At 36.9% G+C, this 16,012-nt stretch overlaps 2 protein-coding genes across 2 annotated transcripts; both read right to left on the bottom strand.

The window, feature by feature from the left end:
- Positions 1-6,113: 6,113 nt before the first annotated feature.
- On the bottom strand, positions 6,114-7,909 carry LOC116930803 (alpha- and gamma-adaptin-binding protein p34). Its single transcript, XM_032938201.2, has 5 exons — positions 7,753-7,909; positions 7,485-7,669; positions 7,276-7,402; positions 7,060-7,212; positions 6,114-6,998 (listed from the first exon to the last, which is right to left on the bottom strand). The coding sequence occupies exons 1-5, from the start codon at positions 7,817-7,819 to the stop codon at positions 6,688-6,690; spliced, it is 843 nt and encodes a 280-aa protein (XP_032794092.1). The 5' UTR covers positions 7,820-7,909; the 3' UTR covers positions 6,114-6,687.
- A 4,940-nt stretch (positions 7,910-12,849) lies between these two features.
- Positions 12,850-13,727, bottom strand: LOC116929565 (E3 SUMO-protein ligase ZBED1-like). The gene is made up of 2 exons (XM_045178792.1): positions 13,407-13,727; positions 12,850-13,348 (listed from the first exon to the last, which is right to left on the bottom strand). The coding sequence occupies exons 1-2, from the start codon at positions 13,703-13,705 to the stop codon at positions 12,850-12,852; spliced, it is 798 nt and encodes a 265-aa protein (XP_045034727.1). The 5' UTR covers positions 13,706-13,727.
- Between the last annotated feature and the right edge of the window lie 2,285 nt (positions 13,728-16,012).

The raw sequence follows: 16,012 nt of genomic DNA on the forward strand, positions 1-16,012 counted from the left end.
GTCTTTTCTACCCGGCCGGGTACCCTTCACCACGTCTGCCAACATTTCCGCCGCACGCTCCTATAGGAAACCTTCGCTGCATGCGTCCAGCATATTTGCCATCATACTGTATATATATAATGCATAGAGTATCAGTTTTTGCGCGCAGCCCTTCAACTCCTTGATTCTCCTTCAGCGGACATTCGGAGGACCAAAACCTTTCTTATATATTTATGAACGTCATTACAGCTGAGGGAGTATAATCATTTTCATTTGCCGTTTATCTGTGTGTAAAACTTTGATATAGTAGATAGGGCTACACATTTCACGAAAGTTTTTCTGCAAAAGGATGTCGAGACATTGGTTTGTCGGGGATTTTCTCTTCATGTGATGTCGTTTTTAATTGCAGTTCATCACAAACTACTTGAGCACGGCAAAAGAAAATTAGGTTTGATTGAACTGCCTGTACCGATAATCAGGATTACGGGCTCCCACGTTCTTCGTCATATGCGTCCTCTTTTTCTTGTGATTTTAAGTGTGTGGAATTGAAATGATTCAAGGTAACCACGTGATCAAATTCAAAATAAATTTGAATCTAATAGCGTTGCACATGACGTCAACTTGACTCTGATAATAAAGGCAGAATTTTTCTTGATTGAATGAAAGCTTTTGTGTTTTTCTTCCTTCTAACGTATATATAATCATTTTTTGCATAACGTTCCAATTAGACTTATTATGACAAAGAGTTTTGAGTTGGCAAACATATATTTGCTATTGATCGAGGAAGCAATCGGAAACATTTAATTGGAAGCATGTTCTAAAACGGGCCCTAAAGCTATTACGGCCTACGTAAATGATGTTTACTAGACACGAAACAGACAGTTTTTGTTGCACATCAGCTTTGGCACGATCCACATTTTCAACAAAAAATAAACTCATTTCGTCTTTGTTTACTAATTTTATTTATTTATTTTTGTTTTGCTAGCTTTTTGTTTCAACTGAAAAAATCTTTGTCATTAGCAGTGTGAGTGGAAACGTCGAAAGAATAAAAAAGTGATAGTATATGGCGGGGTGCATCGCACATAACACACAATAATCAATAAGCTGGTAGCCTTCTATATATTCTAATGTATGGCATGTTTCACTCGTGACTGCAGCGTGCAACTGACGCAAAACACAAGCATTCATCTAGACTATATATATATATATATATTTGCAAACTCTGCTGCAGCCTACGATGTGTTTCTACGAACACGAAGAAAATATAAGCTTCTGCGTGTATAGCGTGCAGATACTTCCTTACCTACTAATGAGCTCTCCGTATCGCTAAGTATGTATAAAGAAACTATGACCCTCACATCAAAAGCCTTTGTTCCAAACAAACAGGGGAAAAAAACTCATGTTGCTATAAAAGAACGGTATACGTTAACAGACGAGGCTGATACAACGATGCGTCCTCCTCATTTTCTACGCTATAATGAGTCGAACGCGACACAGAAAGCAACGCTTTGAGCACATAACATATGGACTCGGGATGGAAGTGTGAACGAAAAACAAGGGAAGGGCCAGCAATTACATAAAATATAGATAACTGGCTCAACGCAGACGAAAAATAAGTAAATAAATAAAAGAATTAACCGCAAAAAATTGCAATGTTTCATCCGCAATCGTCCACTTTTGCGGAAATGGCTTCTTAAATTACCATGAAGTCCTACAAAAAACACTTAATATGTTTGCTTCGCCGTAACTTCTTCGTCGACATGCAAAAATAAGCAAGAACAAACGGTGGCCAATAATAGAATGACGGTTAGTGCTTGCCTATTTTGCATGTAGATGAATCTCCCAAATGCCACGTATCGTGACAGCAAACGACTATATCTTTTGAAGTATTATGTTAGTTAAAATACGTTATATTTTTAATTATAACGTTACGAAAAGCTGCAATACGAAATGGACGTGTTCTTCCATCGCCTTCAAAGTTGCAGTGTATTGTTATCATGCTTAAGAAAACGCGATACAATTTTGAACGTGAATGCCTTTTTTGATAAGCTGGCTCGTTCTGTAATACAGCCATCGCTTGGTATTTATATTCGAAAATTGAGCCCATTGCCAAATTCATGTGTCCTTCGCTCGACGCTTATTGCTTTTCGAATTCCTTTATAATGAATTTGGATGAAATTGCGCGTGGTTTGTGTGCCCTTCCCCATAACAAATATCGATATTTGAGACGATTACATTTATTATGATATGCAAATCGGACGATAAGAAATTCGCCCAATTTAGATTCCTGTCCATATACGGTGCTCAAAGAAACCGCTTGAAATGATGATATTCAATGAACGTATATCCATAAGGATAGATATATATAGGTGAAGACTGCAATATGTAGTCTGTGAAATGCAGTATGGAAGCATTTTGATTTTTTTCGAAGTTACGAATATATAAGTAACCCACTTCGATGCGAATATTGCTGTTTGCGAAAAGTATAGAGCTCGCGCTTTTTTATTTAGTCTATAGCTTTGCGATTCATTGATTTTACCATTTTATACGATATAGCTACTATATAGGATATAGTCTTGTTTTTAAACTGATTCTTTGTTTCGTTATTCCTTTTTGTTCAATATTGATTTTGACATCACATTATAGTCTCGTAGATTAAAGGAAAATTTACATTCGTAATTATTATTCTTTTTTGGTGCACGGTACAAAAGTCTTGCCATATGACTCAATGCGATAATTCTCCCTGTTCGTAATGCAGTTCGATTTTCGATTGCTGTATTATGTCACTAAGTACAAATCAACAAGTTACAAACATATAACTATTGTACATACCGCGTATGCATAACTTTGCGTAAAAACAGGTAGGTTATCTAACATGTAGTTAGGGAGTTGGAATATGCAAAAAAAGTTGGATCTACCATTGGTAAACAGTGAAATGCTTAAATCATCTTCTTTTTAGAAACTTCCTCGCATGGCAGAACAATCGTTTCTTATTAACATACGAAATTGTTTCAATTTATTTGAAACAGCCGGTATCCCTGAAATGTGGCGATAAAAGTAGACGCAAGTCATTTGTTCTTACTTCTTTAAAAAGGGGAAAAAGAGAAGAAGGAAACCAAAGCATCCAGTTGTATTCGAGTCCAATAAAAGGAAAATAGGATGAAGAAGGGTTTCAGTTCAAACAATAGAACAAGGGAAACCAAATGAACATAAAGGGAGAGCGACGGCTACGAAGGGGATGAAGGAAAAGTAGAAAGGACGGTATTGTTCTTTCGGCCTGAAGAGAAGAGGAACACCATACGAACGTGCTGCAGCTGAATGTACTGCTCTGCACAATTCATTTTGATAGCTCAATAGCCAAGTGCTATCTACTGCTGCCCGTTCTTTCGATTGACTCATTACAAAACTTTTTAAAAAGGATTTCGGACAAACGTTGATGAAATAAATCATACAACTCATTCGGGTATTAGTTGAAGTCATTGCAATTATAAATTTTGTACTCGTATTATTACCCAAAGAGAGACTCATTGGTGTCTTTCTGAAGTTATCTTCTATTGGAAATGTGAAAAGATTTCAAGGCGATACCTCTTATATCGAAATGTTGACATGCTGCGTAACTAATATGTATCGTACACAAAAGACTTTCAAGTTATCCAGAGTAAACTGGACACCATGTTTAGCTCTGTGATGATGGAAACGTCGTCATTCCGGCATGCCATAATCCTGGTCATACTAGGCTGCTCAGTAACAATCGGTCTGTTGTGTGTATATAATGTTCAAGGGGTCTAACGGCAGCAGACAAAGGATTTAACAGATTAAACGAAAGTAAAAACGCGGTATTCAATGAGACGATACAGTACGTTTATATTCTAGATTGTAAAACGACACCAAATGGGTTAGAAACATTTCAGTACCTTAGGATGGAAAAAATCCATGAACTGTTTACTTCAATATATTCGATTGCATCAACCCGAGTACGGGTTTTATTTGCGAATAACAAGACCGTAGTAATATTAAACTTGATTTATTTTTCCTTCTTCAAAATTACTGAAACTATACAGACGGGGTAATATATATTTTAAAAAATAAAGAAATTGGTTTTGATGTGTTACGATAACCGACAGAATGTCAGTAAAACGAACTGAAGCAAATACTAGTTCTGCAGCTTGTACGAATTTGAAGTAGAAAAGACATGAACAAGGTTCACTGTGCAAGAGATAGGAGATAATAGTAATGCTATTGTAAAGCAACTGGAACACACGGACGAGGTTAATAGAGGACGAGAGATGAGTGATCCAGTCGTAATCCCATAAAAAGGGATACAGTGTATGTAAATTACTATTGGCACATGCCAGCTCTTCACTAGTGAACTATTACGTTAACACATGATTTGTTAATTATATGAAAGAAGGTTGTAGCCGCATCTGATGCTGGCGCGTAGATGGGGTCAAGGCAGCATGGCGTAATAGTTTTCTTTTTTGTGCAGAAAATGCTTAATTTCTTGTTGTCTCGTGCGAAAAGAAATTTGGACTCACACATGGTCGATTGCCAACTTTTCACTACATAAATGGCTAAACAGTGATACCAAGTGACTTGTTTATCGGTTAAACTCCCGGTTGAACTGCAGTAGAGTGCAAATCAAGACTGCCTTTGCTCTCATTTTCGCGTTTCAAATATAGGAGACACGCCAGTCACGCGCTTTTATTTCACTTAGTTATTTATAGCTAAAGAGCTGGCTCTTTTCGAAGAGTAATTTTGCATTTCCTTATACCCTGGCCTCTAAAACTACATATTACCCATCTCCAAAGCCTTGTATAATAGTATTTTATTGCATTGATCTTAATCAGTAGAGAGAAATAAACTAAGTTAAGAGATTAACCAAGAAAGGGGAAAAGAAAGAAAGAAATTGGTTAAAACGTTATGAAACGGAATGGGATTTCACGTTATAGGATGAGGAAAAAAGACTCTATTTATTTAAAGCTTTAAACAAAAACAAATTATCCAGAGTATATCTACACCAGCTCAACATATTTAGGCCATTTCAGTGATTAACGTTCAAAGATTTCCTAGAAAAACTGAACTCCTTTTGATAGAAAAGAAACATATAGTCTACTACGCTAATCAAAAGAGATTAACCGAATTCGGAAAACGTGTTAATTTCTTGTTTTGAAAGAACTACATTTTTTTATCGATTCAACGAAGAATAAAAGAAGATGAAAAAACTTTGCCGAATGGAATAACAAATGAGACCGGAAAGAATGTAAGGGGTTCTCAACTTCCATCAGCTAATCCTATATCCTTCAACCAAAAACGTCTTCTTAGTTTCTTTATATCGGTCGAGTAATTATAATCCCTTTACGTCGGTAGAAATGTTCAAAGAAGAACGTAGGCAGATGGACAGCGGCGTAGGCTATAGAAAAAGAAATGCGTTTTCAATTTCTTTAACCCAATTCTTATAAATATACCTTTGTACTCGATGTTTTACCAGCATGCCAGTAAACGTTCTCTTGTGGAAAGCTGAAGTAGTTCTCCAGAATGTCATGCGTAACCTATGGTATGGTATTATGACTTATACCTTTGATCGATAGTGTTACAGAACTAGGGAAGATAACAACCAGTCAAAGAGTCAATCACACGGTCACAACACACAACTTCAACAAAGCAAGGCGTGCATACTTGGCTGCCGAAGACTTCTGAAGCAAGATTTACGCTAATCATTCCGTTGTTTTAATTGGCCTTATTCAAGTAATACTGGCAGGCTAAAAAAAAGTTAAGGAAACTATGTCGGTGGAACCACCGACAGTAGAACTCTAGTTTTAAATTAATAAAAAAAATTAGATAAATACCCGGCAGTAGAACTTCATGGTCTGACAGAAACACCATTAATAGCAGATAGCGGGGGTCCGTTTTAAGAAATATTCCGCAACAGAATTACAGTGACTTTTCTTCATTGAGTACCCGGCAAGCGACAATAGATTGCGACTGCCCGGCAACAGAACTTGATTGTTTAAAATTTCTCGAGTTTGAAATTTTTCTATTGCAAAACCAGTATGCAGGCAAAATGACAACATAAAAAGAAAAGAACTTTCTAAACAGAAATAACAGATAAGATGGGAAGAAATGTAAAAAAATGCTCAACTCTTATCGTGTAATTCCGTCCTTCGAGCCAAACTCCTCTCGTTTTTTGTATATTACTCACGTATGTATACTATGCTTTATCCGAAGAAAAATTCATGAAGCAAGAATCATATAAGACTCGTAAAATGCTGGTACACTTGATTGTTTGCGACCAAGGATTTAAACAGAAGTTCAGCAATACGAGGTTCGTGACGTCCTCTTGATTTCTTATCAATCATTAAAGCAAATATTTTGTCAAACAAAGAAGAGGAAGGGTGAATAATAGAGCTTTATGCGATTATTTTAAACATGTATGATAAATGAGGAAATTCAAAATGTGAAATTTTCCATTTTTCACTCAGAAACGGCTTACCGCTCGCCAACCATAACATGGTATTCACAAACTTAAATACAATTGTTTCCATACAATTCCTTCTTGTGACATTTGCTCCAGCAAATACAAGTAGTTTAAAAGCAGCTTCGGATCTACCATTTTCCTTTATGATTGCATAGCTAGGAAAAGAATGACATACATGAGAAGAAATACCAAACAAAAAAGGAGTCCAGAAAAGAACGAAAGGGTTTCCATTTTCACTCCTCATCTGCTGAAGATTCGAGTCCTTCGATTTCGTCTGGACTTCCTTCTATCGCTTGCCAAAATGCCATGGTCATTTTCTCAGCATATGCTTTTCTTTCAGCACCTTGAAGACTACTGGCTTGACTTTTCATCAAGGACATTGCTTGAAAAAGTTCCTCAAAGGAATCGATTCCTTCACTAATTTGACGATCAACTATCAGGTCTCTTCCCGCATTATTTTCCGACGACGAGTGGTCACACGGTTGCTCCGAGTCTTCGCTCAGCAACAAACGGCTCAAATGATTTATTCGGCTCTTGTCGCCACCTGTAAGGTTGAAAATATTCCAAATCTACACTCATTATCTTTTGAAGTTAAAAATTTTTACTTTTTAATTCTAAGTTTGGCCATGAATGAGCATGAAGGGCTTGAATAATTCTTTCCATTCCCAAGGTTTCTGGAAAATCGTCTTCTGGGTCTGGTTTTTCAAGAGGGTTGAGTTCCACTAGTTCAAACCCATGCCGAATACACCACTGCTGTGCTGTACACAAACATTATGAACAATATGGCTCTGAAATTACATTCATCAACATTAATATTGTACCAACAATCTTGGGAGTATGTTTCGTATTTCCCTCAATAGAGCATTGTTCACAGACAAGTATTTTAACACCAGAATCGAACTCATTCAGAAATGGAATCCACTCTTCGGCTTTTTTCAATCCATCTTCCTAGAAATAAAACAAAAGATAAATTTAGATTGTTACACTGTAGGTGGTCTATAAATTGCCTAGTGAAATGTTTTGCTCATACTTGAGCACTATCAAAGAAGATTATTGAAGCATTTATATTCTCAGCAAAGTCTTCATCAATAGTTGTTTTTGTGGTCATCTGGCACAAATGAATTGATGCATTGTAATATTTATTTGTTATATCCCACTGATAGAAGGAGAACCCTTTGCCATCTTCACAAACAGGAGGCAGATAACCAACTATTCCTGTCAAAACCGAACGGTAGCGAAACATTTACAGTAGTGAATGAAATTTATACGATTACAAATCCAGTTAATTATGATAATACCTTCAATAATAACTTCTGGTTTTTTGCCATCAATTCCTATCACGAGGCAGATCGGAAATTTTTTCATATTGAAAATTTTCCGATAGGGATTCTATCAAAACTTTCTTAGTTACATTTCGACCGATCCCCTTTTTCCACATTTTACCGCTAGATGGCGAGCCGCCTTTATGACGTCTCGATTTTCGATGCAGTTTTGTTTACTTCTTTTTAAAAACGGTTCACGCTGTAACACCGAAATTGATGTCTTCTTATAGGCGACGTATCGTTACGTAAAATGGCCGGTTTTCGTTACGATCGGCTTAACAGTTGTCGGTCTACACTCATTTCTACAGCCCGGTTGAAATGTATTATGGTACAGAATACCTATAGAGGCAATTCACATCGCGGTTTCGCGTGTCAATTGTTTCGATGTCCGCCATTTTCTCTGGTTGTTTATGTCATGTTTTGCGTTGTCTGTATTGGCTGAAAGTGTTATTTCCCAATACAAAGTGGATTTTGTGAATCAGTGTTTAATTTTTTCAATTTTTTTTTGTCATTTAATTGCTACGTATCTTAGTTAGTATGTGTTTAGTTTCAGATCACATTTCTTGTATTTTTTAAAAATCTTTTCTGTAGGGCTGTCAGAAGATAAACGTAAGTATGCAGCAAAACTATTAATAGTAGGTTGTGATTGCCCCTATACAATTCACGAAGAGTATTGGGCAATGGACTTAGCATCGCAGGAAAAATGCCACTGGTAACCAATCTTGATTTGGTAAATTACCTGCTATGTTCCAAGTCTCCATACACGCATGAAAATTTAAAGGCTTACAAGGGCCTTGAGACCTACAAGATTTATCGATGGGGAAATGGGACATTTTGTGCAATCAGTCTTTTAAACAAAAATTTGTTGATGAAAGCGAAGGGTTATTACTCTTCATTTGTTTATTTGTAACATTACTATAACATATAACTTTTGTTGTCATAACGTATGAATAAATTATACTTCATAATTTGTATTACCTCTTGAACATTTAAAATTACTCTTCTTGACTCTCTATCCATGGTGACTTAGCGTTAACATACACTTTGTCAAGATTCAGGATGGGGCCCAGTCTGGGTGTGTTTTTCAGTGTCTAAAAAGGTTTTCCTGTGTGATTTCAAATGAAGAATTAGATAGACACATTCACTATTAATAAATTTGTCGAGACTTACCTAGAACAAAATGTGCCATTACAAATCTAATGTTATTTGTTTTTGCAACCCAAAAAATATTGAAAACCCATGAAAGCCCTACAGAAAGATTTTTTAAAAATACAAGAAATGTGATCTGGAAACGAAATTGCTACAAATACTAACCAAGATACGTAGCAATTACCTGACACAAAAAAATTAAAAAAATTGAACAATGATTCACAAAATCCCCTTTGTTTGGGAATCCTTTCAGCCAATACAAACAACAAAAAAAAAAAAAAAAAAAAAAAAAAAAAAAGGGGACATCGAAACAATTGACACGCGAAACCGCGATGTGAATTGCCTCTATTCCATATTTGTGCCCTTGTTTTCTTTAAGGAACATGGCTGTAGTTCCCCATGGAATCAGCATTCCATGGGGAAAACTCGTTAAACCCCCTGTTTAAAAAAAACAACGAAAAAAATGTGCCTCCCCTTTTAAAACTAAGTTTTTGGGTTTTTCTGATTCCAAGTGTTTGCGTTTCTGATTCCGTCTTATCCAAAAAACGATTGATTGAGTGGAAAACTAATATTTTATTCAGAAATAGATTTTATTTTTGTTGTAGTAGTTTAAGTTTTATTGAATTCCAAGTCAAAATTCTAAGCCGATTTTTGGTACAAAAAGTTGGGCTTAATTAATGAAGTAAAACTAGATATCTTATCAATAAATAGCTACGGATCCTGTTAGGGATTCGAGAGGGAACATGGCTGAGGTTCCACATGGAATGCGTATTCCACGTCCTACATAAATCAAAAAATTCCCAAATTGCACCGTCATTTAGATTTTTTTTTAAAAATCGGGAATGAAAAGGAGCCCTAGTGGATTTACTTTTCTAGCACACGAACTGATAATAAAACATTATAAAAATAAAAAAAGGTGTTCTGCCCTATCACCTCTGTAGAGAACCGGCCTCCTAGACTATCGAACCTAGCGGGGAATCCTGCAACCACTTAGTAAACACCCGCCGGTTTTGGCAATAGTGATACCTTACTATTATATCGTGCTTTAACCATGGTCTAACATTGGAGGTCCCCGAACTGTCGTCTGTTAGCTGTTTCGTCTGCTATTTCCGTTGGACAAATTTTGAGGCACTCGCTAGGGGCGCTGACTACCCGGAACAGTCATAACATTCCCTCCAAAATGTTGTGTTATGACATGTCATTATGCTAAGTCTTATTTCGACCGCTAGATGCGCCCTTTCCCATTGACCTTTGTTGCTCCTCCCCTGACCTGCCTAACCCCCCTTTTTCTTTGGTATAAAAGGCAACCACCCAGAGCGGGAGGTCAGTAGTGTTGGGGATACATCGAAATTCTATAGATACTAGATATATCGTATCGGAGTATTGGCGTATCGTCGATACATCGGTGTATCGGATCGTAGATGGTTAGAATTGTGCGTTTGGATTGTTGTATTTGAAATACACGTTTAGCTCAATGGTACGGTCTAGCGCTTCTGAGCTCTGTGATTCTGTCATTCTGAGTCCAGTGTTCCAGTCTCGCATCAGAATGCATACAAATACTAAATTTTCTTATGATAAAGTAATTGAATAATACAATAGAGTTCCTCTTCACAGAAACACGAATCTTCGATCTAATTGTTTGCTGAAATATCGGTATTGATTAGACAATTTTCAGTGGTTTTATATTCTATAACAATGTATAACACAGTCGGCTTGGATGGTTGGTATAATCTGTGACTGCGAATTGTAACGTTGGAAGTAGTAGGTTCTATTCTCAGGAAGTGATTTTTACTTATGTTTTTTTTTATTTCTCTTTTTTTTGTATCGGAATGTATCGATAAATCTGAATTCATGTCTTTTGTAGTTTACCACCAGTTTTTTTGTAGGGGATGGCTCAGTGGTACAGTAGTGCACAGCGAACTGGTAGTCTGATGTTCGATTCCATAAAAATGCTCATTTTGAGATGTCAGTAGGAATCATAAGGAAAATCTTTTTTGAAATAAATATTGCAATTGAAAAATATATTTCGAATCATCGGTATCGGTATTTTTCATGAAATGTTTATCTGCCTTATTGCAAATTATGTATCGTTTTCCTGGCTAGTTGGTATAATCTTAGACTATGGTTGCATATACCCGGAGTTCAAATCCGAGAAAATTAGTTTTGATATTTTTGCTTTCTGAATTTTGTTTTTGTTTTCCATATCAGAATTATCGACAAACCTAAAATTGTGTATTTTTTAGATTGTAGAACAAATTTAGCTTGGGTGGTTGGTATAATCTGTGACTGCGAATTGTAACGTTGGAAGTAGTAGGTTATATTCACAGGAAGTGATTTTTACTTATGTTTTTTTTTATTTCTCTTTTTTTTGTATCGGAATGTATCGATAAATCTGAATTCATGTCTTTTGTAGTTTACCACCAGTTTTTTTGTAGGGGATGGCTCAGTGGTACAGTAGTGCACAGCGAACTGGTAGTCTGATGTTCGATTCCATAAACATGCTCATTTTGAGATGTCAGTAGGAATCATAAGGAAAATCTTTTTTGAAATAAATATTGTAATTGAAAAATATATTTCGAATCATCGGTATCGGTATTTTTCATGAAATGTTTATCTGCCTTATTGCAAATTATGTATCGTTCTCCTGGCTAGTTGGTATAATCTTAGACTATGGTTGCATATACCCGGAGTTCAAATCCGAGAAAACTAGTTTTGAGATTTTTGCTTTCTGAATTTTGTTTTTGTTTTCCATATCAGAATTATCGACAAACCTAAAATTGTGTATTTTTTAGATTGTAGAACAAATTTAGCTTGGGTGGTTGGTATAATCTGTGACTGCGAATTGTAACGTTGGAAGTAGTAGGTTATATTCACAGGAAGTCATTTTTACTTATGTTTTTTTTATTTCTCTTTTTTTTTGTATCGGAATGTATCGATAAATCTGAATTCATGTCTTTTGTAGTTAACCACCAGTTTTTTTAGGGGATGGCTCAGTGGTACAGTAGTGCACAGCGAACTGGGAGTCTGATGTTCGATTCCATAAACATGCTCATTTTGAGATGTCAGTAGGAATCCTAAGGAAAATCTTTTTTGAAATAAATATTGTAATTGAAAAATATATTTCGAATCATCGGTATCGGTATTTTTCATGAAATATTTATCTGCCTTGTTGCAATTTATGTATCGTTTTCCTGTCTAGTTGGTATAATCTTAGACTGTGGTTGCATATACCCGGAGTTCAAATCCGAGAAAATTAGATTACATCTTTTTGCTTTCTGAATTTTGTTTTGGTTTTCCATATCGGAATTATCGACAAACCTAAAATCGTGTATTTTTTAGTTTGTAAAACGAATTTCAGTAAAAATTGCATATCGGTTTGTAAGCGGAGAGTAGATCTGCGACTGGAAACGTGTACATTTAGGGTTCAAATCCGAGGACGGCTTTGATTTTTGATTTTCTTTGTTTTCAATATTTTCCATTTGCTCCTCGTATCGATATGTATCGATATATTGAAATTCATCTCGTCCCTACCTCCCACTTTATGAACATGTAGTGGTGGCACAGTGGTATAGTATCGGATAGTAACCCTGGAGTCCGTGGTTCAAGTCCAAAGAGTTTCGAAGAAATGGACATATAATATTTCTGCTAGCTTATTTTGTTAAAAATATCTGTTGGGGAGGATGAAGAGGAGGATTCATCATTCAGTTAGTAAATAAAATTTGGTGTTAGAAGAACTTCAAAACAAGAATGATTACGACAACCAATAGTGAACGATGAGGATACCTAAAAGACAAATATGCTGTGCATATTTTTTTGGTTTTTCAAACTCTTGTAGTTTGGCCAAATGTTGATAAATAACAAAACAACATCAACATACTATGTTTGTATCTATTTGTATTGGCCAGAAACGTAGTTTATTGAAATACTATGCATTTTTGTAAAGAAAGAGCAGGACATTCACATGTTTGTGAGAGAGCTGGCTTCTTTTTTCCCGCACAAGGTCTCCGGCCGAGGAAAATAACTGTTCCGATGGAACAGAGGTAGCAGGGATACAGGCATACTTTTTTAAAACGGGGATCATTGGCAGCAAAATTCCATCTTTCTGCTTTGATCGCCACGCTTCTAGTGGATCCTTAGACCATGGAAGAAGTGGCAGCTTTTTATATTCATTAGTAATAATGATGTAATTGGCTGATGCACTTCTTCCTTGGCCACCTCGATTCAGATTTAACTGAGAAATACGGTTGTCGTGAAGAGCACGAATGTCATCACTCGATATCGAACTTAGGGAGTGCTGTCCGACGGAATCGTGACCGTCTTGACAATTCAAGTTTGTTAAATTTCTCATTTCCACGACAACCCTTTTTTCTGCAAAATCTGCACCGACGGACGAATGGTTCGGAGAAAGATATTCGGTCTTAAAGCTAAACAAAAGATATAAATAAAGTTTAAATTACATTATTTCTCTAAAATAAATCATACCGAGGATCCAGGTAGCTCGACACTATATGCGAAGAATTCTGATAGAAATCCACAAAACGATCTTTCATGTTCAAATTCAGTGCACTACACATCATTATAAGAACATCATTGAACTCGTGATTGCGGATCTCTGTCAGGTGCTCCTGAAGTAGTCTGATGGACGGAAGAACCTTAGAGATGGATGGATAATACTGGGAGCTTAAGTCTTGAGTAAGGATATCGAATGGTTTAAGGAGAGCTTTTGCACCAGCCAAGGTCTCCCACTCCCAATCGTCAAGCAATAAGTCCCGCTTATCCATCACCTTTAAAGTATCCGTCACTGGTTCTTGCAATGCTAACAGACCAAAACAAAAAACAGTTACTTGTTGTAAATCTAAAGGAAATTCGATAATCAAATCAATACCTAAAAGGCTCTGGATCATAATAAGCGTGGAATTCCATCTTACTGGCACCTCTTGCTGAAGCCGCGACTTCCTGCCACTACAAAGTTGGTTAAGCTTCAGAGTGGCCGGTCCGCTGTGATGAAAGAAGGTGACAATATTTCGGCATTTGTTCAGGATAACTAAAGAAAACATATAATACAATTTTGAATTTTTGGCTAAATTATATAGTTCGGAAATTATATATACCGGAAAATTCAGGGTTGTCATGAATAGCATCCTTGACTGCAAGGCTCAAGGTGTGAGCAAAGCACGGAATATGCTTCCATTTCAAGATATTAGCTATAGCTCTCTTGAAATTTGATGCATTGTCCGTGACAATCCCTGAAATTTTGTCTTCTGGAACATCCCAATCTGCAATGACAGATTTAAGATGTGCAGCAATGTTTTCCGATGTGTGGCTGACTTCGAGAACCAACGTTGAAAGGACACGAGAAACCATTTTGAGCTGATCGTTGATAAAATGTGCAGTTACAGTCATGTAACTGGCATTTGTCAACGACGTCCAACAGTCTGCGGTCAATGCTATGTGGTTCGCAAGAGAAAGTTCCGTCACCAGCTTAGCCTTTGCTTCAGCATACATTTCTGGAAGAAGTGAATGTGTGAGCGTTTTGCGGCAAGGTAAGGCGATCCTGGGGTCGATGGCTTTGACGAAAGCACGGAAATGTTCATCCTCGACCATGCTCAGAGGATGCATCCCTCGGACAAGGAATAACACCAATGCGCGAAGAATCGCCTTCATTTGTGCTCCATCCTTCTGGTAAGGTTGAGAGCCTAACTCTACCCTAACACCTATGTTTTATTTACATTAATTTTACACTACGGAGATGTGTTAGAATAATCACTCTTACCATCGGTTGACATTGACGCTTCCAATCCATCCAGTGAAGAACACAAGAAGCTGCTCCGAGATGAAGCGCGGCTTTCAGAAGCATCTTATTTCAAACAAACAAAAAAAAAACATCTATTAAAATGATGTCTTATAAGTCAAAAAACAAAAACTGGGCTTAGTGTCCATGTAAAGTAACAGCAAGGTGTTTACGACATAATTCCTTAGCTAAAACTATTAAATATGAAAAATAGATGAAGATATATTTATAAAGATATATTACCATTGCTAGTCGAAGCACCAGTATTGTCCAAATCAGGAGTTCCAGATGCGGGATCAGTACTTCTCCCCTCGCCCAGGCTATCCTCGTCGAGGAGTCTTGTGGGAGAAGGCGAAGTTCTTCTCCTCTTCGGCGCTGGCTGCTTCTGGGGTTTGAGGGCGGCGTATTCCTCCTTGTGTCTTGCGTCACCCCTTTCGAGATGAAACCACAAATTCGTGGTATTCCCAAGGTATGGGGTGACGGCTTTGCAAAGGCAACACACCGTTACCTCTTTCCCGTCCACTTTTACCTGATTAAAAAGCTTCCAAACAGCACTTGTTTTTTTATTTCCCATAGCACTAACTTTATTAAACAAACTAGCGATCTAATAGCAGGGCAATTAATGCAGACGTAACCTTTCACCCGATACAGACCTACTAATAGCAAACAAACACCGTATCTAGTATACTATATATTGCCGCTTATTGAGTTATTATTTCCACCGCAAGATGGCGTTGATCCGATATTCAGATACATCGGAATCGGATCGTATCGATATCGAGTATCTAAAATTATAGATACATCGCTGTATCGGTATCGGTATCCCCAACACTAGAGGTCAGTAGTTCCTGGAAAGCCTAATTGACTAGAGCTCTGGTCTTAATTGTCCAATACAGTTGTCAACAATTGGAAAAGTAGTCGCTTGTGACTGTGTTTTCCGCGCTGTTTTCCCCTGGATTAAAAATAAAAAAATTTACTACAAAAAAAAGGAACCTTGAATCAATTCCTCTTTGTATTGCACAACTTAATATACATTGATACACGTTAATTGACCATCTTAGACAGTTTGCGCAGCTTATGCTGCCCTACTTTTAATTTCTGGCTAACCTTATTTTTTAAACGTTTCACTTCCATATGATATCGGATTTCTATATGGGGTGATGGAAACATAGGACAGGGTTGGGTAAGTCTAGAAATTTTTTTATGCCTTAAGGTATTACGCTTTCAGGCAAGTAACAAGTCGGGACATTTTTGCAACCCCCCGGGTGATGTGTTTTTTTAAAACGACAGTTGGAAA

Source organism: Daphnia magna, linkage group LG9, assembly GCF_020631705.1.
Source record: "Daphnia magna isolate NIES linkage group LG9, ASM2063170v1.1, whole genome shotgun sequence".
Lineage (NCBI taxonomy): Eukaryota > Metazoa > Arthropoda > Branchiopoda > Diplostraca > Daphniidae > Daphnia > Daphnia magna.

Excerpts from the sequence above, each read along its gene's own strand:
- LOC116930803 (XM_032938201.2), bottom strand. The coding sequence starts at position 7,819 with ATGAAAAAATTTCCGATCTGCCTCGTGATAGGAATTGATGGCAAAAAA. Across the intron at positions 7,670-7,752 it reads ACCAGAAGTTATTATTGAAG|GAATAGTTGGTTATCTGCCT; the intron begins GTATTATCATAA and ends CGGTTTTGACAG. Across the intron at positions 7,403-7,484 it reads TCTTCTTTGATAGTGCTCAA|GAAGATGGATTGAAAAAAGC; the intron begins GTATGAGCAAAA and ends TTTTATTTCTAG.
- LOC116929565 (XM_045178792.1), bottom strand. The coding sequence starts at position 13,705 with ATGGATAAGCGGGACTTATTGCTTGACGATTGGGAGTGGGAGACCTTG. Across the intron at positions 13,349-13,406 it reads TCGAGCTACCTGGATCCTCG|CTTTAAGACCGAATATCTTT; the intron begins GTATGATTTATT and ends TCTTTTGTTTAG.